This window comes from Helobdella robusta (genome assembly GCF_000326865.2).
Source record: "Helobdella robusta unplaced genomic scaffold HELROscaffold_13, whole genome shotgun sequence".
NCBI classification, from domain to species: Eukaryota; Metazoa; Annelida; class Clitellata; order Rhynchobdellida; family Glossiphoniidae; genus Helobdella; species Helobdella robusta.
In genome coordinates this window covers 2,480,181-2,504,813 of record NW_008703718.1, presented here as the reverse complement: position 1 = coordinate 2,504,813, position 24,633 = coordinate 2,480,181, and the positions used below count along the sequence as shown (strand labels likewise).

Sequence of the window (24,633 nt, the reverse complement as noted above, 5' to 3'; positions counted from 1 at the left end):
AATTTGTAAGGTCTGTGAATAATTTTTATCGATATATGAATTAATATATTAGTAATTCTGGGAAATTTAGTATGTTAAATAATTGTGTCTAATGGTTAAGTGGTTAAGGCGTCCGGTCCTGTTGTTGTAGTCGCTGGGTTCGACTGTAAAAAGATCCATACCTATCATATGCTATGTGTGGTTTCTGTGTGTTGTTGATACCTTTGAAAATTAGAAAGACAGAATAAATGATATAAATGAGCGTTATATTTATGGTTATATGAAAAACAGCTAAACTAATCTGAATATCACTTATATTTTTTATACCACAGAAATTCACGAAACAAATCAACTTTAAATTTGATCCAAAATTGCTTCCATTTACCGCATACACAGGTAAATTCATCTTATTTAAATGTGTAACATATTCTTGTTTAAAAATATATATGGAATAAATTAAAAAATGAAAAATATGATTTTTATTTAAATTAAAAAAAACTTTAACACAAAAAAAATTTGTTTCAATATTAGCGGAAGAATTAGAGTCACTTGAGATTGAAGAACTTCACAGCCACTTGGAAAGCGTTCACACAAATCTAACGCAACACATCGCCGAAAGTAAAAGCAACACATCAGTGCAGAGGATGTTGTCAATATTAAACTACGTTGGTCATGTTGTGTGCTGTTCTGTGGAGATCTGTGACTGGATGGTCGGTGCCAAAGTGCTTTCACTCCTGTCCAGGTTTGCTAAGGAATCAACCAGAGATGCCAAGTGATTATTTTTGTTTAGATTTATTTTTGCTTGCGTTTCTGTGTGCGCGTGTGTATGTGTGCGTGCGTGCGCGTGTGTATGTATGTGTGGAAAACATTCTTCCACATCTAGAGTTGTTAATTATTTTCCAGCCAGCTTCTATCCTGTCAGATTATAATGATGATAATTATGAAACTGACACCTACGAAGGTAACTCAAGATATCAACCTAACTGAGGTACGACGAATGATTTGTAGTAGATTTGATAGAATTATTAATCTTAATTTATGTAGGGCTTAACTATAAGTGTTAAGATTTTATCTTTGCTGCTTTTCTTAATAACATTAAATTTATTTTTCATTAATTACTCAATGATTTGGCATCGTGAATTATTTCTCTTTGTTGGTGGTCTACGGTTTTTCTAATCACGTTTATAATAATTTAATTTGCTAATTTACTAATTTACACTAATTTCATTCACTAATTCGGTCAAATGAACGAAACCCCCTTAAGATATTTTCCAACCTGGTCGATGGAGGTCGGCGTAGTGGAACGAATCCCAATCTGGCACGGGCTTTCCTCTGCACCGTTGGACATCTACTGCTCTTTGCCGCTAAATATGTACGCTCTCATTTTCATTCATCTTCTTATTTTAAATATTAATTTTTTAACTAATTGTAATTAATTTTTAATTTTGAACGTTAAGCCTACTAGTGCATTTATTTGTTTTTTTTCATATTTGTTAATGTAAATTTAAATGAAATTAGATAGAATTCACGTCACTTACCCGTTAAAAAAAACTTTCAAGTACGGTACAATTCAAAATGTGATATAGCTTGTAATAATTTGTTTGATGATAATTAAGACAATTTTATTTTTAATATTTAAAAAGTAATTAATCATTATTAATGTGTGGTAGGAGAACGACGCCTCAGTCTCGTGGCTTACATTCTCATCTCCCCCCACCGTTCATTCGTTCGTTGAAAGTTTTTTACAGGTGATAATATTTGTTAATGTAATGTTAATGTAAATTATTACATTATTAATGTAGTAGTTGTCTCACTTTTCTTATCACGTTTATCTATCCTAAATCAACTGAATTCATCGCGGACAGCAGGTTACACATCCGCCAAAGTCAGCCTTTAAATTTAGCACACTGTTCAAAAAAATTCCTATCGCATCGTATCCAAGATTTGTAAGGCGCTTTTTATGAACAAACTTTTGAGGCGTGTTTTTGACTCTGTGCTGTTGAACATGTGGTTTATAAGCTGCTTCTTGAATGCATCATGACTAATTTTGATGCTGCTGTTGATGTCAGTTCGACGGATAGGTTGTTTCAAATCTTTGCAAAAACAACGGAGCACCTTACATGCATGCCATGCACTTTCACTTTTCCTTTAATTTATAATTTATCTGTGCAAGCAGTTCATTTATTTCATTGATATATTGTAACATTACATTTTGATTATGATATTGATAATTGAATCATGATATTGATAATTTTTAAATTTCCCAAGAGTTCAGATACATCAGTTGAATATGCTTGTAGTATTATAGAGCAGGTTGCATTGTACAGTGGCAGACATTCTAATGTTAGATTTTATCTTTGTTTCTAATACTTGCACTGTATAGCCATTATGAAACTCATTATAGACTGTAGATTTTATAGTTGCTCGTAAATTTAAATAAATTTAGAATTTTTTTTTTTTTGGTTTATTTCAGTGTATTATCTTGTTTTTAGAAATTCCTCAAGATGGCCTTAATAGATAAATTGTGGTCTGTTTATGAAAGAATTTCCTATGAAGTCTTGAAAGCCTCTGCTATTAACGTTAACATTTTGTTTGCATTGCTTCATGTATTTGTAAATCAAACAATCATATCATTTCTTCTTCTCTTTTTCTATTATGGTTTCTGAGTGTTTTTAATTTATTGAGTTACAAATTATTTCCCATTACAGGCTCTTTTAAGACTGGCTCAACTGAATAAGCAGTTTGTTACGAAATATTTTGAAAAATCCAACAAACTGATAAATCTTCTGCTAATATCAAAATTATCAACTAGCAACAAAATGCAACAGTCAGCTGTTACATTGCTACTGTTGCTCCTATCTTCTTCAAGGGTGGCTGCTACTTTGACTGCAATGTGTAAAAAGGTTTGGCTTGACTTGATGTAACGACCTATGATTTCATGAAAATTTAAATAGATTTTTGAATGTAAGCTGATGTTTATTAACTTTTGTATTTAAAATGTAATAATCTTTACTTTACTGCTAATAGTTTGATGAAATTGTTAATACTAGTATCTATGATATTAATACAAGCTTTGCAAATAATTCTTCCTTTACAGTAATTCAGTTCCATTAATTTAAAACCGCTATATAAATTTAGATTAAATAATATTCATCTGGTTATTTAGACCAAGTTTTATTCCATTTACTTACATTCCTGTCAGGAACTTGTAGAATGTTTGTTGAGGATGTTGGAATCTAACAATAGCAGACGTCCAAGCGGTGTATTTGTTGTCAACAACAACCACCTCAACATCCACAACAACATCAACAACAACATTCCAAATTCTTCCAACAAATCCATCATCAAAGGAAAGCTCTACCTCACTCTCAATGTCATTTTTCAATGTCACAAGGATCTCCTACTGTTTGCCTGTCAAAACAAGTTAGATGCTCTGCTCATTATCATTAACATTATCATCATCCCATTCCAGCCCATCTCATCATCGTCGTCGTCATCACCATCAATTCCATTTTCTTATTGTATAACTTTTATAATATTATTAACATTGACAGCATCTCCAACATTTCATTATATTTTTTTATTAATTCATTAGATAATTTTTGAGTTGTGTGTGTACGCGGTGAAATAATTTCAATCACGTAATTTAATTATGCAAAATCATGTAAAATTATATTTTTAAATCAACTAATCATTTATTGATAACATTAATTAATTAAAGTAAAAACTATTTTTATGGGATTTTTAACCACATTGCACATGAGTATAAACTCTCTTTTATATAAATGTTTGTAAACGTTGTCTTAAATTTTAAACAGACTACTAACAAAGATTAAAAATGACCTGAAAGGAGTGGGGAATGACGAACTATTCCAAGAAACTACAGCTAAAATAACAACTACCAATACCACTGCGGCTGTTGATGCTACTTTTGCTGCTGCTAATATTTCCGCTGCCGCTTTTATTTTTGCTGCCGGTGCAACTATTGCAACAAATAGAACAGTCAATACAGCAACAACAACGAGATTTATATCAAACAGTCGTATGAATACTCCATACGCTAACCTCATTCAGCAAGACTCACAACAACAACAACAACTATTACTACAAAAACAAACATTTCAACAACGACAACAGCAATTAAGTCTATCAGCAAGACGGAATAGTCATCAACCCCAACAGTATTTAATTGATTGTTTGAGATTACTCTTGAAGAGTTTAAAGAGATTGATTCAGTTGATTATCAGTTCGTTTTTCATTTTTATTCATTGTTTTTTGTCTCTTTCTTCAGTGGATGTTTTACTTTTCGATTTAAAATTCCCAACTTTAAAGATAAATTTTGATTTACAATCTTACATGAAAATTTTTGCATGCCTTTTATTTTCAACAATGTCAAGTATTTTACCTCCATTTAAAATGCGTTTAAACTTAAATTCTTAAAAATTAATAAAAGAGCAATAATCTTAAAGTTATTTATTGAACATAAGCAATAAAACTATGGTTGTATCTTACTAAATAAACGCAAGTACGCCTGTTGTCCATAGAAATTCAAAGAAACTTCGCATTCAAAAAGTCTGAACAAAGATCAAAAAACAGTAACCTAACACCATCTAACAACCATCACCACATTAAAGGAAATGTAGAAACCACTTTAAAGAAGTTGTCAGGGAGTAAAGTAAGGAGACCCTGGACAGGTGGTCATTTAAGTCGTATCAGATCCTCACTTGTGCTTCTAGAGTCTGTTCAGTGTGTACTTCTATCTGATGTTAGTGTGGTTTGTTTTGATTTACATTTTGTTTGTTGTGGTTGTGGTTTGTGGTGTGTTTACATTTGTTATAAATCATAATATTTAACAATAGTAATATTAAATAATAATAATAATAAAGGATTATTATATTACACTTTTCAAAATAACAAGCAGATGATGAACGCAGAGGCATTCATAAGGATGGTTATGCCTTGCACATTCGCTCGAGATATGATTGGAATGTTGAGTGTGTTGGTGGACATTGAACGAGGACCTTTTAAGTTGCATGCTATGATTGGTTGGTTGGTTGGCTGGCTGGTTGACTGGCTGGTTGACTTTTTGATGATTTGTATGTAAGCAGTAAATTTAAAATAATCATCAGCTACTGTTACTTATTCATTCATTTAAAAATTTACTGAACAAAATCAGTCGATCAATCCATCAATCGTAAAATCACTCAGTAAATAAACAAATCATTCAATCAACCTATTTTTCAATCAACTAATCTGTCAATCAACGAAGGCCAGACTGACTGTAACAACTTCTTACGTTCCTTGTTTGCCTGTCTGTCAGCATTCATACAACATCCATCTTACATGAGAGGACAAATGCATGATATTGTGGGTTCATGTTCATCGGCCAGTCCTAAGAGAGGACTTCATGTTCACAATGGACTAATTGTTACACTCTTCAGACTGTTGGCTTTGTTGCAGGGTCATTGCTCATTGATTTGTGCTATTGAAATAATAATTATTATAACATATAATATAAAATAATATATTTAATATAATTATAATAATTATTATTTCTCTTGATCAATTCTCATAGTCGAAATTCAACTTTCAAGCAGGTGGTTTAAGGTGCATGTTGTTTGCCTTGATATGCGATATGATCATCTTATTCCTCGGTGATGAGCAGACTGAATCGACATTGGATAGTAGAAACAACAACAATGATGATGATGTTGTTGTGGTTGATGGCGTTTATGATGCTACAGCTGGTGATCTTGTTGTCACTGATGATCACAGACGAGCTATGTGTCGTGTAATCAACCATCATTTGATGCCTAGGTACGTGTGTACGTTGTTTATGAATTTTTTCCTGTTAAATATTTTTCTAGTTATTATTTTTTTTTACGTGAATGGTTTTATTAATACTACAGTTTTATTCATACTAACCTGTTGTTTAAATTCATTTATTCGTTAATTGAGTGACAGGTGTGTACACACAGTTACGTGTGCAAAATATATATTTAATATTTTATTCAATATAATTTGTAGTTTAACAGAATTACTGTTGAGTTCTGATGCGTATTGCTCCAGTCAGTCAGTCAAACTCTTCATGTTCATAGTTGACAGGATCATTATAAAGTCTTCCCTTTATAAAAAGTTGGCTATATATTTGTTAGAAGGATTGTTTAATTATAAGGTGAAACAAATTATATCAAATCCAGTTATGGAGTTAAATAAAAAGTTGTTACGAATTTCATATATTATTTATAAATGGTTTGTGATTGATCTTAAAGTTTAGTAAAGTTTGTTTCGTTAAGATAATCTCCTTGTTAGCCTGAATTATTTTTTATTTGTTAACACTAACCTTCCAAGCTGCGTAGATTTTCCGGATGAACTGATCATTTCTCTTTTCCATATTATCAATGTAAGTAAACCCTTTCATTAAGTGCTTATTATTAAATACTTTAGATTATTAATTAAATTAGAAAACCAATTATAATTGAAGCTAGTTAAAAGACGTTTTTTATATATTTTAAAATTTGTATAACTATTTTTTTTATAAATCTTTCAATTTTATTGATATAAAAGAATATTGGTTAAATAAGTGATTGTATAACATATCATGAGGTTATCTGAAAATAATGCAGTAATAATTTTTGACGAGACAAAGTTTTGCTGACAGTTTTATCAGTGTTTTCTTTTCATTTCTAAGTTTTTATAAATGGCTATATTTTCAAAAATATGACGCGTATGCACCACCACAGAAAAACAAAGCAGACCTAGTAACAGATCAAGTCGAAATAACAGTCTCCATCATTAAAGATCTTATTTATTATAAGCTGATTGACGTCAACAATTTCTATGACAAAGGTTTGTGCAATTTTAATTGTATCTCATCTTATTGCCTATTTATTTATTCTTTTATTTGCGTTTTGTATTGTTTATGTTTCTGCTGCTGTAAATTTGTTAGTTTATCTTTTCATTTTGTGTTAATTGTTTTAACTTTTTTAATTTAATTTTTCATATAATGCGTTATTTAACGCCTTAAAATTTATTTTCAAAGGTTTCGCGGACTTTCTTATTATCTCCATTATTCAACTAAGTTCAGTTTGCTTGTCAGCTCTCGAAGACACCCAACAACAACAACAACAGCAGCAACAACAACAACAGCAGCAGCAGCAACAACCACAGCAACCACAGCAGCGTCAATCTCACGTTACAGAGGGCATACAATCCTACCATAATAACGCCGTTGATGATATTTCCCAACTTTGTAACACCACCACCAACAACAACAACGACGACGATGTCGGCTTTGATACGTCTAACAGAAATGCCGTAGAAATTTTATTAGACCTTCTAAACATACTGCACATTGTTCTGAAAAAAATTTCTCAAGTCATAAAAAATGTTTTAGAGGTGGCCATTTTTTAAACTTTTTATTTTTTTTTACTTTAATTAGGTTTAAAATTAGATTAAGGTGTATTAGAAGCAAGGAAGTAAAAGGGATCATAGTGTTATCCGTATTTTATTTTATATCTGCTGAGCCTTTTCATTCAAACAAACGGATGAGCTCGGATGATACTAAATAATGTAAGATATGCCAAAGTCGCCTTACCTTGATGGGATGTTTTTTTTTAAATGAATACGTCCAGGTTAAAAGTCCTATTGTATCACCGACGTGTGAATCAACGACGCCGTCTTCCTTTTCTTCTTCTTCGGCAAAAAATGATGCCGAACAGTTATTATTGAGAAATAAGGTGTTCTGTATCTTCGTGCCACTGCTCACACATCTAGTAAGTTGTCGTCTGATTGGTTGTTAGCTGATTGGCTGTTAGCTGATTGGTTGGTAGCTGATTGGTTGTTAGCTGATTGTCTGATTGATCGTCTTGTTCTGTTATAATGTTGTTGCTATTATTGATATTAAGCTGAATTTTATTGGTCTTACATTTTTGATTTTATTTTTTCCATCTATCGAAACTTGGAAGTTGCTACATGAGGATGAAAAGGTATCGACCGAGGCTCTCAAATGTTTGGCATTCCTCGTTCAATTTTATGGCGGACAGCACAAACAATCACTCTGTCTTGACAATCAAGTTAGTATTTTATCACTTTTTTAGAACTTTTAACCAAGATTATCTTACTCTTATATATTTTGTTTAATTTTTTATCTCAATTGTTCTTTAGCGAATGAATGAATTGTATAACTTTGTGCTTTTGAAGGAATGCTACAGCAAATACTTACAAAAGTGTGATGTGAAAACAAAGAAACTAGTCTTAAAATTTATCAGGAGATTTGTAAGTTCAACTTCTTTTCCATGCGTATGTAGATATTATTTTGTGCAATGCTCAACTTTGTTTTATTGATGGTTTTTATTTAAATACTTTTAAACCCTCCATTTTATAAAAGTTGAAGTTAATTCAACTAGAAAAATTCATTTTCAAACAAACATTCTTTAATTCAAGATGAAGACTGATGAAACTCATCTTGATGCATTGAAAAAGAACAAGGAGACCTCGTCTTTGTTTCAAACGTTGAATTTCATAGCTAATTCTACCAGGTTAACGATGCATGCACGTTAAGAATTAATTATTACACTTTAATGATCAATTAAATGATTGTAAAGATTAGTTTGTTTAATATAAAGATTCATTTGTTTAATAATAGATAGTCTGTAAATTTGTTTCCTGTGTGGTCCGCTCAAGCAGTGCAAATTATTTTATTTTCTATTCTTTTCAGCGACCCATCCCTCGTATTGCTGGCGAAGGAAATTATTGATCCTCTTGAAAAGTGACATTTTCATGGAATTTCCAGGAACTTTTTATTTTGTCGCGATGTATTGTGTCAGATTATTGTTTCCATATTGTATTGTACGATTTTTTTTAATTTCATGTTGTTATGAAACCTTCTTCAACTAAGTTATTGCTGAATAAGTATTGTTTTTATTTATTTATCACGAACAACATCAATCAAGTTTTTGCGATGTGCATATTTATGACCGTTCAATTATTTGATTTATTACCAATATTATTTTCTAATTTTGAATCAGTAAGTTATTTCATTCATTATTTATTTTTATTTGGATGTGGTATCCGCCGATCGAAATAGTTGAGAAAGATTGAAACGAACGTGAAGTAACTAAACAGACCTTGTAGTGAAACGACAGCTATAGGACTCAACCTTAATTTTCGTCATTCATTTTTCATTGTGTTGACTAGACCGAAGAGTGTGAACAAACTGTCGGTTTATATGTTTATATGTTTTAATTGTTTATATAACAGGTTGAAGAATTGAATTGAATTTCATCACAGTTTTTCAACAACTTTATAATTTGTGTATATGAATGATTTGTGATGTTCATTGTATGCTTATTATTGTAAATCTTATCTGTGTATATTTGAAAGTAATAAATTCTCATTTTCGTTGTCATTTAATCACCAGTTGTAATAAGCGCTTTTTGGTTATAATTTTTTTAATCGTGGTTAAAATAGTTGAAACAAAGATTGAAAATTTATGATCTCCGGAGGTTTCTTTCCTGTCTGACTTTTTCAATTTGATTCTATTTGAATTGAAGTTAAAGAATGGCTACAGTTAATGAATAAAACCCTGAAGTGGATGTTACAGTTAAGCGTATAATACTTTCATATTTATGCGGCTTCACGAGTGAAAAGCGATTTTCACTTTGCGGAATGTATGCTACTTATTTGCATAAGAATAACCGCCATGACTTCTCGGGTGTGTTTGGGGCGTCCCAATTTTCCACGAGTGTCAAATATTAATACTTAACATTTTGTAACGTAAAGAAAGAACATGCACATAGCACTAACCAGCATAAAAAGCCATAACTTGCGATTATCATATCTAAATTTTTACTAGAAAATGAAACGAACTCTTGACGTATCATCTGAACGAACTGAAAATCTTCTCTCTTTTCGATTTTCTAACAGTAGATCGTAAATCATTTTTAAGTTTCTTGGGTTCAAAACCAAAACTTTTATTTTAAGCATGATAGAACAAAAAAGCTTTTTTGGTATACCTATCCATCTTCGATGTTCGAACTGATACGTTGTGTATGTGGCCGAATGCTCAAGTATATATACATACTGTGTCTCCCACAATGTTAATTCCTTGTTTAAAGTGAATACTTAACGTTCATTTCATTAGTTAAATATATATATATATATATATATATATATATATATATATATATATAATGTCCCGCTTTTGAAAATTCAAATGTTGGCAAGGACGTGTTTGTAATTCTATTAATCCATGATGCTGACGAAGCTTATAATAATTGCTTAAAAAATTTAGTTGACAGTCTTTAAGGAAATGTTTTTTTCATTTAAACTGTACAACTGAATCACAAGAACAATGGAAACAACGACAAAATTACAATATTCACTCACAAAATCAATAGCACAAAAATTCAAGTTTAATAAATGGGCCACATAATATTCTCGCTCGCTCGTCGCTTCTTACGTGTGGTGGTGGATAATTAACAAGCAACAGTTAAATATGCAACTCATGATTATTCATCAACTTTAAATTGGCTCAATGTATGTGTGTTGTGTGTGTTGGTATTTTCATTCATATAAAATTAATTATATATTCAAAAAATTCATATTAATACATGATTAGATATTCACACACGCTTATTTATAAAATTTACACAAACTTATTAAACCAATTTTTAGGTAGATAAATTCGAACAATTTCCTTTTTATGAACGATTAGGTGATTTAAAAAATGTTCGACGATGGAGTTAGTAATGAAAACGTTGAACGTTATGCGATGCAATCATCACATCAATCATGCAATCATCACATCACTTGCGTGCGTACTTACGCGATGAATGATTTTTTTTCAAACGAAATAGAATGGAATCGAAGCAGGAACATTAGTGGCTTCCTCATTTATCAGTGGTCTCCCGCCATTAGGCATATCGAACCTCTCAATTTGAATGACGTACTCAGGCGTGGGGTCCTCAAGGAATGAGCCACCATCCCTTTCATTAGTGATCTCGTTACCTTTCATTTCTTTTTTCTTATTTATATCAGTTTGGTTTTCATTTTCAGCGGTGCATTCGTCACCAGCTGAACAGTCGTTTTTGTTGGTTGTATCAGCCTTTTTATTTTTGTTCTCATTAACTGTTCCATATTTTGCTGCAGGGTTCCCCCACACCTCAGCACCAGCTTCATCCCCCTCCTTATCAACATCGTCAGCGTTAATTTCACATTCCTCATTATGATCATTCACTTCGAAGTTGATGGTGATATTAGTGTCTTTTTCCTTTACATTTTCATTGTCACCCTCCAAATTATTCTTCTCAAGTTTCCCGTCTGACTGAAGCTCTGATTTCCGCGGCAAATTCATCCCAACCTCGTCCGTTTTCGGTAACGGTTGATGTGATAGGGCTAACTGTTCATTTTCTTGTGTAGGATATTGTCGTACTTGTGGTTGGAGTATTTGTGGTATTTGTAGTTGTAGTACTTGTAATTCTGGTACTTCTAGTTGTGGTAATTGTGGTTGTGGTATTTGTGGTTGCGTCTCGTTGTGGTCCGCGTTTAGTGGTAGTATTAGTGGCGAGGATGTCGTTTGTGAATCACTGTTCATATCGACAGAAAATGTCGTTCTTTGGCGTTTCAAGGAATTTTTTTTCTGCTGATGTTGTAAGGAATGCTGTCTGGAAAGGGTGAGCTTCAAAAGTGTTTTGTCTGTGCTTCTGTTCAATGTTCCGCCAAGACTGATACTATCTTTGTATTCGTCAGTGCTGTTGTTGTTGTGGCTGTAGTGGTGCTGCTGGTAGCTGTGGCTGCTGCTGTTGTTGCTGTTGGATGGAGTGAGTGTTGATTGTGGTTTTTGATTGTTTGCTTTCCTCTGCGAACTGTTGAGACGCGTCCTTGAATTGTTTAGCGATGTTCGGCTGGCTCTGACAAAATGGGAATGTCGTTGATTATATCATTATAGTTTTGATGTATCGTTGAATTTAAATGATCGCAATAATTGCTTACAAGCAGATTTTGTTGAAGCGCGTTATTTTATATAATTTTTTTATCTTTGCGTGATATATAAATTTATGAATTTTCACATTATTAACAAATGTGTAATGCATTATTTAATATGAAAATGTTGTGATGTTAGAATTCATTCTCGCCCTTATTAATAAAGTTTTCTATGGCAACCATCATTTTCAAAATCTCATATTATCACCATGTTCACACTGTCATGACAACCATCATCATCTTCATCATCATCCTCATCAATTATCCTTCTCCTCCTTTTTTTCATCATCAATCATCACCATCCTCATCTTGACAATCGTCATCACAATCTTCATCGTCATCACCATCCCCATCATCCCATTCACTTGCTTGGCACCAAATTGCTGTTACTCTTGGCCATCTTGAGTCTGACGTGTCGGTAGTAGATGAGACAGAGCAGCAGGAACAACGGAATGATGAGGATGGTGACCAGCAAGCAGATGAAAAAGATTTTGGACGTTCTCATTTTTTGCTCATGAATTTCTAAAACCAATTTTTTTGTAAATTTTTATTATAGTTAAAAAATTAATGTAATTTGATACATGATCGATTCAATTGGATTCAATTCAAGAGTTTTTTTTTATGTTCAGTAAAATGACATAAATTAATTGTCAGTTTATTAAATGTTGCTGAAATGTTCATCGTAGTAAAGCTTCTTTGACCTAACTGATTCATTTGCTTGTTTGTATTTCTGCAACTTGTTGTATGAAGAATGTATTGCAGTATTATATCGTTATAGCTTTATAAATGTTGAAGGTTTGTATCTATTACTTATACAACGACACCTACAATTTTGCTCCATTTTGCTCAAATCTCAAATCAATTTTTTTTGTATACCCAACATTTTTTTGCCGGGTGAAAAATTGATGCGACAAACATACATACACATACAAACAAACACGCACAACAAACACACACACACAGACACGCTAGCAAACACAAACGCAAACACACACATACACACACGCAAACACAGAGTAATGCATTAAGAACATTTAACCCAATGCACTCAACTCACTCATTGTTTGTCCTTCGATAGGACTGACTGTGCGGAAGCCGGTTTTGTTTATTTGATTACAACTTTTTTATTTCTTATATGATTTCTAATTCAATTTAAAAGAATTCGGGTACACAACCTTCTATAATTTTTTAAATGGAACAATTTTTTTAGCATTACAATTGCTCTACAAAAGTATTTGCAAAGTTTAACATGAAATATCGGCCTTAACATTGTTAGTAAATTTTTAAAATTTATAAAAGAATTCCCCTAAAAAATTTTGAAATAATTTAGAAATTAACAAATAAGTGACAATAAATATGATTATGATGCCTGACCATGATGTTGCAGTGACTGTGTTCGAATACAGAAGAAATCCAAATCTATCACATGATATCTGTGTAATGTGTGAACTGTGGATTCATGCGCTGTGTGTGTGTGTGTGTGTTGTTGATGTATCTTAAAAAAGATAAAAAAAATTAATAACAATAACAAGTTGGTAACCTTCACAATTGAAAGTCATGTTTTTCAAGAGAGCATAATAATTGTTGGCCCATTTTTTTGGGGCCTCACCACAATGTTTGTCGATGGCGGACAACTGACAATTTATATTCAAGTCATCGATCCTGATTTAATGTCAAACGTGATGGTTGATGGGTGTCTCGAAATGGATCGTTTGTGTGCAGTTGGTTTTGTGGGATTGTTATAATTATTATGTGTGTATTAGTTTTTTAAACTACTACTTTTTTCATTCATGTATGATGATTATTGAAAATCTTCAATTGTTTCCGATTTGCAAATAATATATAAACATAATTAACAAACTAATTCAAAATTGAATAAAATAGTTAAAAACTGAACAACCCAAAGAAACAGGGAAAATTGGCATTTAAAATCCAACATTTTCGAGAGTCAATTTAATTATCAAATTTGTATCACTGGTTTACAGTGCATAACATGCAATTTCAATTCCTAATTCAAATTTTAGTCTTGAAACTATTTTGAAGAGTGTAAGAACAATTTATTTTTGTTATAAAAATCCATTTAATTGTAAAAAACCCGCCAATTTATCCAATATGACAACCAAATTTTTATCACTTATTTCAACAAAGATTGCCATCCATATAAATTTCATCGTCGGCATTGTCGTCGTCGTCATCATAACATACTTATCATCATCATTCGCATTGTTACGCTCATCATGACCGTTGCAATCTTCATAATTTTCATTTGTAATAGATCATCAATCGGTTAGATGAATGATTCCAATTGATCAACTGCACGCCGAATAAATACATGCAGGTAAATAAAAAAAAATGAAGACATGTACACGTAAACCTTGATCGTATGTTTAGATATTCGTACGCTAAACATCGACATAGATCGTACATAACGTTGTCGGTAGGCGTTGGATTTTTTACCTTAACCTTGTTTTATGCTCCAGCACAAACCAAACCAAGAAGACGACTCCTTTTTTATTTCTACATTTCGTAGTTAAGAAATTGAAGCAACAGCGTTCAACGTTATAAAACGATAGCACTTGAACGAATTAAACAGTATAATTCAACAATTTATCGGCAAACTGGAAAATGTAAAATGCCCGCCCGTCAATACATTCTCGCTTGTTTTATGCAAATTCTCTATTTAAGATTCAAACTAAATCTTCTATCGCAAGAGAGTTTGAATCTTTCTGTGACTTAATGGTTCCTCTGTTTGCGATGTTTTGTTTAACACGTTTGATCATTTGGATCAAGTTTGCAAGTGCTTAGGTGACAAAAAACTCTGATTTTCGAACTAAAACTATTTTCATTCTCGTTCTTCTTGTTATATTCAACTTTTTTATTTGACTTTTCTGACTGATTATATTTTAATCGATGAAGATCCATTTTTAATTGCAAACATTTACTCCCAGAGAGGTGATCAAGCAAAACATGCTCCAACTAACTTTCGCTGAATTTAAAGTATGTTCTTCACGATAACGTTTCGTTTATATATCATGATTGATGCCTCCCACTTTTAACATTTACAATTTTTTACCTTTACTGAAAATATTTTTTATAAAATTTTCTCGAAGAAATTTTTTCCATAAAAAAATCTTTATTAGTCTACACGAACGGACAATAGTAATAGGCGTTCACATGAAGCGTAAATGGTCTTGAAGTTTTAATGAGACGTTTTGACAAAAAGTCAGCTTTGTATTGCCTAATAAAATTAAACGGCGCCACTAAACTCTCACCCCGTCAGCAAACTTGATAATACTAAGAACCATAATTCACCTTATAATGTGTAATAGTTTAAAAATTGAAAATAGATTATAAATTAAAAATAGATTAAAATTTCAAGGATGAATTTTTCAAATGTCAAACATTTAAAAAATTTTTCTTTCTTTTGGGAAAAATTCTTCACGGCTGGAAAAGTATTTAATTGTTTTTTTTTATGTGTGAAAATTTAATTGAAATAATTTACGATAGAGAATGAATTGATGACGACGATGGTGGTGGGAGCGTTTGATTCATTTGATCATGCCACTTCCTTTTATGTCTTTTAGGCTTGGTGAAGAATTAATAAAAATAAATTTTCCTAAAAAAATGTTTTTTTTTAATGTAAGCAATTTTAAATCAAGCTATTTAATTTTGATGTTTCCTTTAGAAAGTTTAGTTACAACTTTTCGATGATTAAAATAATTGTTAAAATATTTAGCAGACGCCAGTTGTAAAATAATATTCACAATAATTGAAATTGAACCAAAATGTTTTAGCTTATTTTTGTATTTTAGGCTACTTTTCTGTGTTTGGACATTTAAACAAAATAACAAATTTTGTTGACCTAAAAAATTTTTTTCATTGAAAAAATAAAAATATCACCGATGAAATTTTGTCAATGAAAAGTTCTCGGAGTAAATAGAGTTGGATAGGAACAAACCCATATGTCAACCTAATTTTTTTCTACAAAACTTGATTTTTTTCGTTTTTTTCAAATTTTAGTGAAAAATAAAATAACGTTCTCATAAATCATGTGTCTGACTAAACTGTATCACATCAAAGACTAAAATGTTTCACATCTTGAAGAAAAATCAGTAAGTGTTATATTGAAAATGTAATATAAAACTTAATTTAACCTAATTTAATTTAATTGAAAAATGTGAAATCATACTTGCAAAGTTTGCGATATTTTTCCCTGGAACTCATGCTACTATCGTTCAGTATCAGTCTCAAGAGCTCCCTCTGGTATCTCTTCATACAGGGCTTTAAATCCATGATCAGCTCTTCTTTCGCAAAACACCATCTAACATTTTTGTATTCTGGTGACATTTTGATAAAGCTATCAGTTTTTAATGAATCAAGGTAATGTTTATATTTAGTTTGTCATTTTATTATGACTTAATCACTTTATTTTCAAGTTTTCTCAATTTCAAACAAAAACCTGCAAATTGAACTATAGTAATTAAACTAAAACGTTAACTGGGAAGCTCACAACAATAAGAGTGTGGCATCGGCACAGATCTCGCTTTAAAATGAACTTTTTAACGGATATGGCATTTCTTATAATGTAAATCCATGGCTACAAACCATCTACATTTAACAGGTAAAATTTGTGACTGTATCACATTTTCAACTTTTATTTTTCTCAAATGATTTATATACATTAGTCGTTAACATCCCATCTATAAATTACACCCTACAAGTAGGCCAAATATATCCATAGACGCGTGTAGAACACCTAATTGATACTCTCAACACACGCACACCCGTTCCACGGTCGGCTTTGGTTTATAGATAGATACATGCGTGCTATTAGGGCAGAAGCCACTAACTCATCTGCACGTGCTGTGGTAACAGCTCAATTTATTTCTGCTTAACCTACAACCACACTATAAAGATATTATTAACAGTAGTTGTTGTAGTGTAATGTAAGTATAGATGTTTTATTGCCATGTTATTGTTCAACGCAATTATTTTTTTTGTTTTTATCCATATTTCTGTTCTTATTAAACTTTAAGAAATATGATCAATTGCTTTTACATAGTTATAGATGCAGAAAATGCATCACCACCAATATCCTTATATCATCATCTGCCTGTATATCAAATGGTAACATAACCAAGTTATGTGCTTCATGCAAATAACATTGATGGGACATTATACATGCAGATGATAATATTATCAGATAATCACCGAAGTTAATTAAAATCTAAAATCAACATTATATTAAAATTTTCATGATTAAGTGCATATGCATGCATGGAGTGTGTGTGACGTGTGATACAAAATGTTAACACCATCACATCATAATTTCCATACACACTTTTAACACTATTTTCATAGCAAAAAAAGGTAACATCAGCATTAAACGATTGTTTGTGTGCGTGTGTGTGTGAGTGTGTTTGTGTGTGATACAAAATGATGGTGAAACAAAACAAACCACCTTTTTCGTTGCAGCACCAGTAGAATGCGGATTGGTATTTTCCATTACAGAACTCCTCCAGTGTTGCATTTTTACGTACTATGCTGCGTCAATGTGCATTTGTGTGTGTGTGAGTCTGAGTGTGTGCGTGTGTTTGTGTGTGTATGTGTGTAACAGTTGTAGAAACCGTTATTAAAGAATAAATTAAAAAAGTCCTACATCCCATTACTTATTTTTGCCAGCCATCCAATCAAAAATGACTTAGTTGGTTTTTTCCATTATTTTTTTGTGTTCTTTTTCACAAAATCTTCTCATCAAATTTGTTTTTATAATTGTCAGTTTCATGTTATTTAAAATGTTTTAACATTTTCAACAGATGAAAGTTTCATTTGAACGAATTTAACAATGTCATTATTTTCAATTTTTAATTCTTGGAATTTTCTCTTAGCAAATATTCCACTTAATAATTTGTTTGTTGAACATCTATCAACTGTCCTAATAGAGAACTGGCGTAATTTTTCAATGTACAACAACCTGTCATTCTATATCAACAAATACATACATACACACACACACACTACACACACACACACACACACACTACACACACACACACACACACACTACACACACCACACACACACATTCACAAATGTAAATAATGATTTACAAAACTTTAATTGTCGTCAACAACCATCTCAAAATATCCTATCCCATTAAGACGATGAGTAGGACAACTGCATTTTGAACATTCCCAGGACAACAATAAAATAATGATACCTTTTTTTATTTTATTTTGTACTGATAAATTCAAATGTAAATAAATGTACAAATATTCATGTATATTTATGTATACATATATGTAAATGTGCGTGTGCGTGTGTTTGCCTGTGAGTGTATACGTACGTACGTGCTATATATTACAATTATGTGTGTGCGCGTGTGTGTTTGTGCGTGTGCCGTGTACTGTACATGCATTTTGCATGTTTGCAATAAATATGCAATCTGCGGTGATTGATTGATTGCTCTCCTAACGAAATGAACATCTCTATTTATAGGAGGCCTGACGGTTGGGCTGGCGTGGAATTAATCGCTTTTCTGAAACAAGTTGTTTCCTAATTTGAACTTTTCAAGTAATTTATCAATAAATCAATCAGTTAGTTTATTCAGTTAACACATACATTATAATTATATAACACACTTTAGAAATGGCTAAAATGAAATACAACACATGAATTGACATCATCTGTTCATTTGTTTAATTATTTTTATCACAAACACCAGACCAGATAATGTAACACATAGCACATTCAGAGCAGAAATTAAACTACCAATTCATGAGTAGAAAGAGAAATGAAAGTTAACTCACCGACACAAATAATCCATCTGGTCATCATCGAAATAGGGAAGAAGCATACTTTGTGAATTGTTATCGTGTCTATCTGCAGTGCATTGGAATTGGTCGTGACGTTAACGAAATCATACTGACGATGACATAAACATTATTAATTAATGACTAACATAATTTTGTTAACGAAACTCGCTGAGCAATAGAAATCATTTTTCTTCCATTGACGACAAAAATGACGCTCATACTAATAAACATTTTTTATACTTATCGCATAAAATATAAAAATCCAAAAATAAATCTTTCACTATTGGCATATCATCAAAATGAAGCATGCACTGTAGAGAGGACAGGATTTGAATGTAAATTAATCTGACACTGTTATAGTCCAAGTTGATACTGTGTGTGTGTGTATATGTATGTGTGAGTAGGTTGATGTAGGTGTGTGTGTGTGTGTGTGTGTGTGTGTGTGTGTGTGTGTGTGTGTGTGTGTGTGTGTGGAAAAAATTTCCTTATTTATTTCTGCATGCGTGTGATGATGTTGATTGACATTTTATTTACACAATGAACGTCGCTTTTATATCAACAAGATGACAATAGGTTTGTGTCCTTGGACTTAATTGAATTTTTTTAAATAGCGGCCAGACAATTTAAAACCCTTGAAGATTTTACTTTTTATATTAAAATAATTTGATTTTCCATTTTATGATAACAATTATAGATAACCATAAACATGTGCAGAGTATTTACGCACACACAAGCACATACACATACACACACATACATGTGTTGTGTATATCATTTATTTTTATAGCTGCAAATTAAATGGAGAAGTGACGTTAAACCATGTTTATGTGATGGCATTAGTCTGCATGTAATTGATATAAAAATTTTGACGACCGTTTAAAAATGAACAATTTATTTCAATTATGTAAAATAGAAATAATTATACATTTTTTAAAAAATTATCCATTTAAGAGCCGATGTTGAATATGTATAGTTGGATTGGTGTTATAGAGAGCATGAAAAAATTAAACACTAGATTTTCGCTATCCAACATAAGACCATAAATAAAAACTCTACCGCAACATAGGGCCCACTACCCAAATTCGTCTTATAACACATGATAATGGGCAAATAATTGGGCAATTTAACGACCATTCCAACTCAACCAACAAGCAAAATACTCTGCATTGTTAGCCAATTTTCATTATTACACTTGGGAGGTATTTTTTACTGTTGAATTTTTAATGAAAATTCAACATGCATGTTGTTGTATGGCTGTACGTTTGCCTTTGCATGTTTTTTACTTAGTTCTACTACAGATTTTTATATAGTTCTCTATTAACTGCAAAAATATGCAAATGACTAAACATGAATTGATAAATTAAATATAATGAGTATGAATCAGCTGACTCAGGAAAAAATTAAAACTATTTCAAGATGTAAACAGCTGAAATAAATAGCAAATAGATGTACAACCTGAATCTTATATTTAAATTCTCGTAGTTCTTTATCGCCTTTTTGTATGAATCATGCACTTTGCGTAGTAATACTTTTAAATAGCGTTGTTATATTTAAAATGTTTGTTTAATGGTTTGAAGAGAAAAATTGAATTTTAAGAACTGTCTTATCATTTGAAATGCATTCTATGATTACGGCGTTTTTAGACAACATTTTTAACATAAACTAAATTGTTAAGCATTTCTGTCTATATTTGGAAAAATAGTAAACTGTTTGCTTTAAATGTTTCTGTAAGCAAATCATAAAGTAAGAATACAAAATATTGAATGTAATAATTCCATAAAAAAGCGAAAAAATTGATTGAAGGAAAATTTTCAAATTCGTCAATTCACCCACAATTGCATAATGATCTTTTTTCAATTTTTGTTAAAAAAGAATATAAAAGCCACTTGGTCTGGAAAAGTCTGGAAATTATTTAATTTTCTAACTCAATAGAGGTGCATATTTATTCCGTATTGCCTTTCTTCTCATTGAATTTTAAATTTTCAAATTTTTATAAATGAAACTAAAAAAACTATTTAAAGAAAAATTCTTATCAATTAACCGATCCAAACAAACTTGAAGTTGTAAACGATGTTGAATAAATGACAAGCCAAATAAATCTGATTACGTGTTTGTAGATAACAACACTTGAAAAAATATACATTGATTTAATAAAAACAATTGTTAGTTTGTGTTACAAAAGGAAAAATTAAAATTAAATATACCGAGAAATTTGTCGAATCACATTTTGTTTGATGAGCATATTAATATGGCTGAAAAACATATGGGTCTTCTTTTTTGTTTACACGTTCTTCCCTTGGGAAACGTCGTGCAAATGAAATGTTGCTAAATGTTGAATTTTCTCATTAATGTTTGCAGTTAATGCATGAAAACTCTTTTGAAATCTTAAGAAAAAATATGCTTAAAAATATTTTTAAACAAATTTATGCGTTTGAAGAAAAATTCAACGGCTTCTTTTAGCTTTTCTTTCCATCGAAACTGTCGAGTAGAGTAAACAAACATCAAAAAGTGCTTCGCAACGTAAAACTACAAAAATATTTCTTCGCAGACGATCTTCAAATTTTGAAATTTTTAGATATTTTCTTTTTGGACAAACTTCTTTGCGAATTCAATTGTTTCACTTTTGTTTGAAAACTTATTTATTAAAATTTTGAAACGTGCATGAGACGAGATTAAACTTGAAATGTTTGATTTACATTTGAAAACTGTTGAAAACAAATTCATCTGTTTATTTCAATCCTTACCAATGTGAGCTGCATTGAGAGCCTGTTTGTTCAGTGAGATGCCTAATAGGGCGCTTTTATGAAAAAACCAAGTAAAAATAATCAGCCCCTCAAAGACACAATACTCATGAAGTGTGCAACTAATAATTATTTGCAACTAGCCAACAAGCGGGCAAACAAAATGAATAATGAGTTTTTCATCGCGTTTCGTTCAATGGATTGTTTGCATCCGTGGGCTGAACGCTAAATGATTGATACCCATCCACCCAAGTGAGCACATTCTGGTGGAGAGCTTTAAGTAGTTGTCGTGCTATCACATTTTTTTTAAGTTCACCTCTCTTATTTTTTTATGCGTTCTATAAAAAATAATTTATCTCCATTATGTAGTAAAAACAGACAGATATATAAAAACTACATGCTCACAAATTTAGAGATGGATTCAAAATTAAACTAACTACCTTTAACTGTGTTTACACAATTACATTTCCTGCGAAAGAGTTACGTTCCTATTAATATTCCTGATTTGTTTGCATTAGAAATTGATTAACTGCCGCCTAGAGTATAACTGCCTACATCATCATTGTGAATGTGAATCGTCGTCATCATCAACTTACATCATCCTTGTGAATCCTCGTTGAGGTGAGCGTAAAAATGTGAACAGAGTAGAAAAACATAAAATTAAAAAAGATTTAACATGAACTTTCACAATGTTCATTATTTTTAATAATATCCATTACAAACAAATGAAACAACTACAATACTTAGCAGCATTTGTGTGGGATGCATGTTTAACAATGCTTAGAAAATTTAACAAGAGTTCAAACAAATCAATCAACTTTCACGTTCAGCAGTTAATCGTTTAGAGTGAAAAAAAACTGACTATGATTAAAGAGTTGTATTTCAAGGTTGAGCCACTATGATATCAGATATAGATTCAAATATTCTTTCATTTTTAAGTATTTTCAGTTATTTTCAAACAATTGTATCATTTTCTTACAAAAGCAAATGAAAGGTAACAGTAAATAATACTTTTTTTTAAAGTAACGCTTGTTAGAAAACTACCTTTGAAGAACATTTTTCCAAACCTATGTAGTTTTAAGGTTTTGTAGGAAATGATAAATATAAAAATAGAAAATTTTTGTTATCATCTTCACTATCATCTCAATGCATTTTGTTATCATAAATTTCAATTATATAAATAAAAATCATCATTATAATTGGTGGGATTTTTTTTATCTCCATCTTCACAAACTGAGCACCATAAGCCAGTCAGCACATGATAACAAATCATCCACTACTATCTGTTACTCAATGTCAAGTTTGAAATGGCCATGAAAGTTCAGATTTTTATTTTGAAAAAAAACATACATAATATGTTATTAATTTACATATTTAGTTATAGAAACTGTTTTCAATGATTGAGAAATATTCTTCCGGAGAATCATATTTAGACGCAAAAAAGATACGCTGAGTGACTAAAACTATGTTCAATTTATAAAAAAAATTTAAAATTTTTGAAAAATTGCTTACATTTTTTGATATTTAGTTTAGATTATAAGTTTTTATGAACTCATTTTATTATTCATATTATTAATATACTGTTGTTACAAACGCATTATAGCGAAAATGTTGTTTCTGACGGCAATGGTTATGAAGATTAAGAAAGATTGTAACGTTACTCTGGACAACCTGTTTCAAAGTTGAGGAGAATGACTTTCTTTCTTCCAAAAATTTAACTTTTTTACTGGTTGACGTTCCAGACGTTTGTGCGTTTTTGCCTGTATAATCATTTTTTCCACTTTTTCAGATGGCGTTAAATATTTGTTAATAATTCCCGCCTGTTTGTCAGCAGTTTCTTGTCAGCGTGGTGTAAAATTACTCAGTTTCAAAAATATTTATACTGTAACACTCTACTTTTTTTAATAAAATAACTGAAAATCCGCTAAAACACATAAAACTCACCAAAATTTAAATAATGAAACGCAACAAAATAAATGAAATTCAATAACAGAAGTCAGCAGCAGGATGCAGAGATGAAGGACATATGGACCAACACCTTCCTCTAGCACCTGGCGACAAGTAAGTCAAATTTGCCATCAGATACTCGATCGAAGAAAAAGAAGGCAAAAAATAATTAATTTTTTCTATCTCACGTACATTAATGATTTCATGTTTGCCATGTGACTGCCTTATTTTCATCCAAAGAACAATAATTTAAAAAAAAAAGTTTTAAATGATTTTTTGGCCTGAATATAAAATTTTTTTGTTAGAAATAATATTGCCACAAATAGTTTAATGTATGCTCAGTAAATTGTCATTCTTCAACAAATTTCAATTATTAAGTATATTTGCCATAATATTTGTAACATTAAACAAAATTTCTTCATGAATAATTTATTTATGAAAAAAATAAGTTTTTTTTTATATAAACGAAGCTCAACAACAAAATACATTTAGTAGAAAACAAATATAATTGTAATTGTGAGCTTTCACTAACAACAACAAAGTAAATGGTGGACTGCGTAAGTTAGAAGGTCAGTTCAAACGTGGTCTGTGTCATAAATTTCCTAATGCCCCGCAAAAGGTTACAAGTGGCATGCTGTTATGTGGAAGACTGCAAATGCTCACAACGATCAGCTGTCAATCAAAACTCATCCTACTCACTCAAATTTGTAACAATCAATCATTCATCATGTATGATGGCCCACGTGCTCTTTCAAAATTTTAACACGTATGCGTTCTTCATTTTTGTTGTAAGCTCTTCAGTAACTTAGTATGTGTGTGATGCATGTTTCAAATCTGCCTGTGAGTGTGTTTAAAAAAAACAACATTTTTCCAATAATATTTTATTGAATTAAAGAAAAGATAGAATATTCAAATATTTTTCAGAAAATCTTCATCAAATACTTTTGTAAATAGCACAACCTTATTTTAAGATTTGATTACAGCTATCATGTTGATGAACTAGTTGTTTACAAAAGAAATAAAAACACCATTCATATTTTTTCATGTCTGGCTGTTGATTTGGCCTGGGGAGTAACACTAATTAATCAAACTGTCGAGAACTATTGAAGACATTGGAGCATAATTTATTGACGCTGATGTTTACGCGCTTTCGTTTAACATTCCTA

At 31.1% G+C, this 24,633-nt stretch overlaps 3 protein-coding genes across 3 annotated transcripts; all 3 read right to left on the bottom strand.

Moving 5' to 3' along the window:
• Positions 1-10,825: 10,825 nt before the first annotated feature.
• Positions 10,826-12,469, bottom strand: HELRODRAFT_168400 (hypothetical protein; the record flags this gene model as incomplete). The annotated part of the gene is made up of 2 exons (XM_009014262.1): positions 10,826-11,891; positions 12,330-12,469. 2 exons carry the CDS (start codon positions 12,467-12,469, stop codon positions 10,826-10,828), a joined length of 1,206 nt encoding a protein of 401 aa, XP_009012510.1.
• Positions 12,470-13,324: 855 nt separating this feature from the next.
• On the bottom strand, positions 13,325-14,886 carry HELRODRAFT_168399 (hypothetical protein; the record flags this gene model as incomplete). Its single annotated transcript, XM_009014261.1, has 3 exons — positions 13,325-13,428; positions 13,505-13,626; positions 14,735-14,886. 3 exons carry the CDS (start codon positions 14,884-14,886, stop codon positions 13,325-13,327), a joined length of 378 nt encoding a protein of 125 aa, XP_009012509.1.
• A 1,242-nt stretch (positions 14,887-16,128) lies between these two features.
• HELRODRAFT_168398 (hypothetical protein) lies at positions 16,129-19,010 on the bottom strand (the record flags this gene model as incomplete). Its single annotated transcript, XM_009014260.1, has 4 exons — positions 16,129-16,301; positions 17,423-17,508; positions 18,774-18,846; positions 18,926-19,010. The coding sequence occupies 4 exons, from the start codon at positions 19,008-19,010 to the stop codon at positions 16,129-16,131; spliced, it is 417 nt and encodes a 138-aa protein (XP_009012508.1).
• Positions 19,011-24,633: the final 5,623 nt, after the last annotated feature.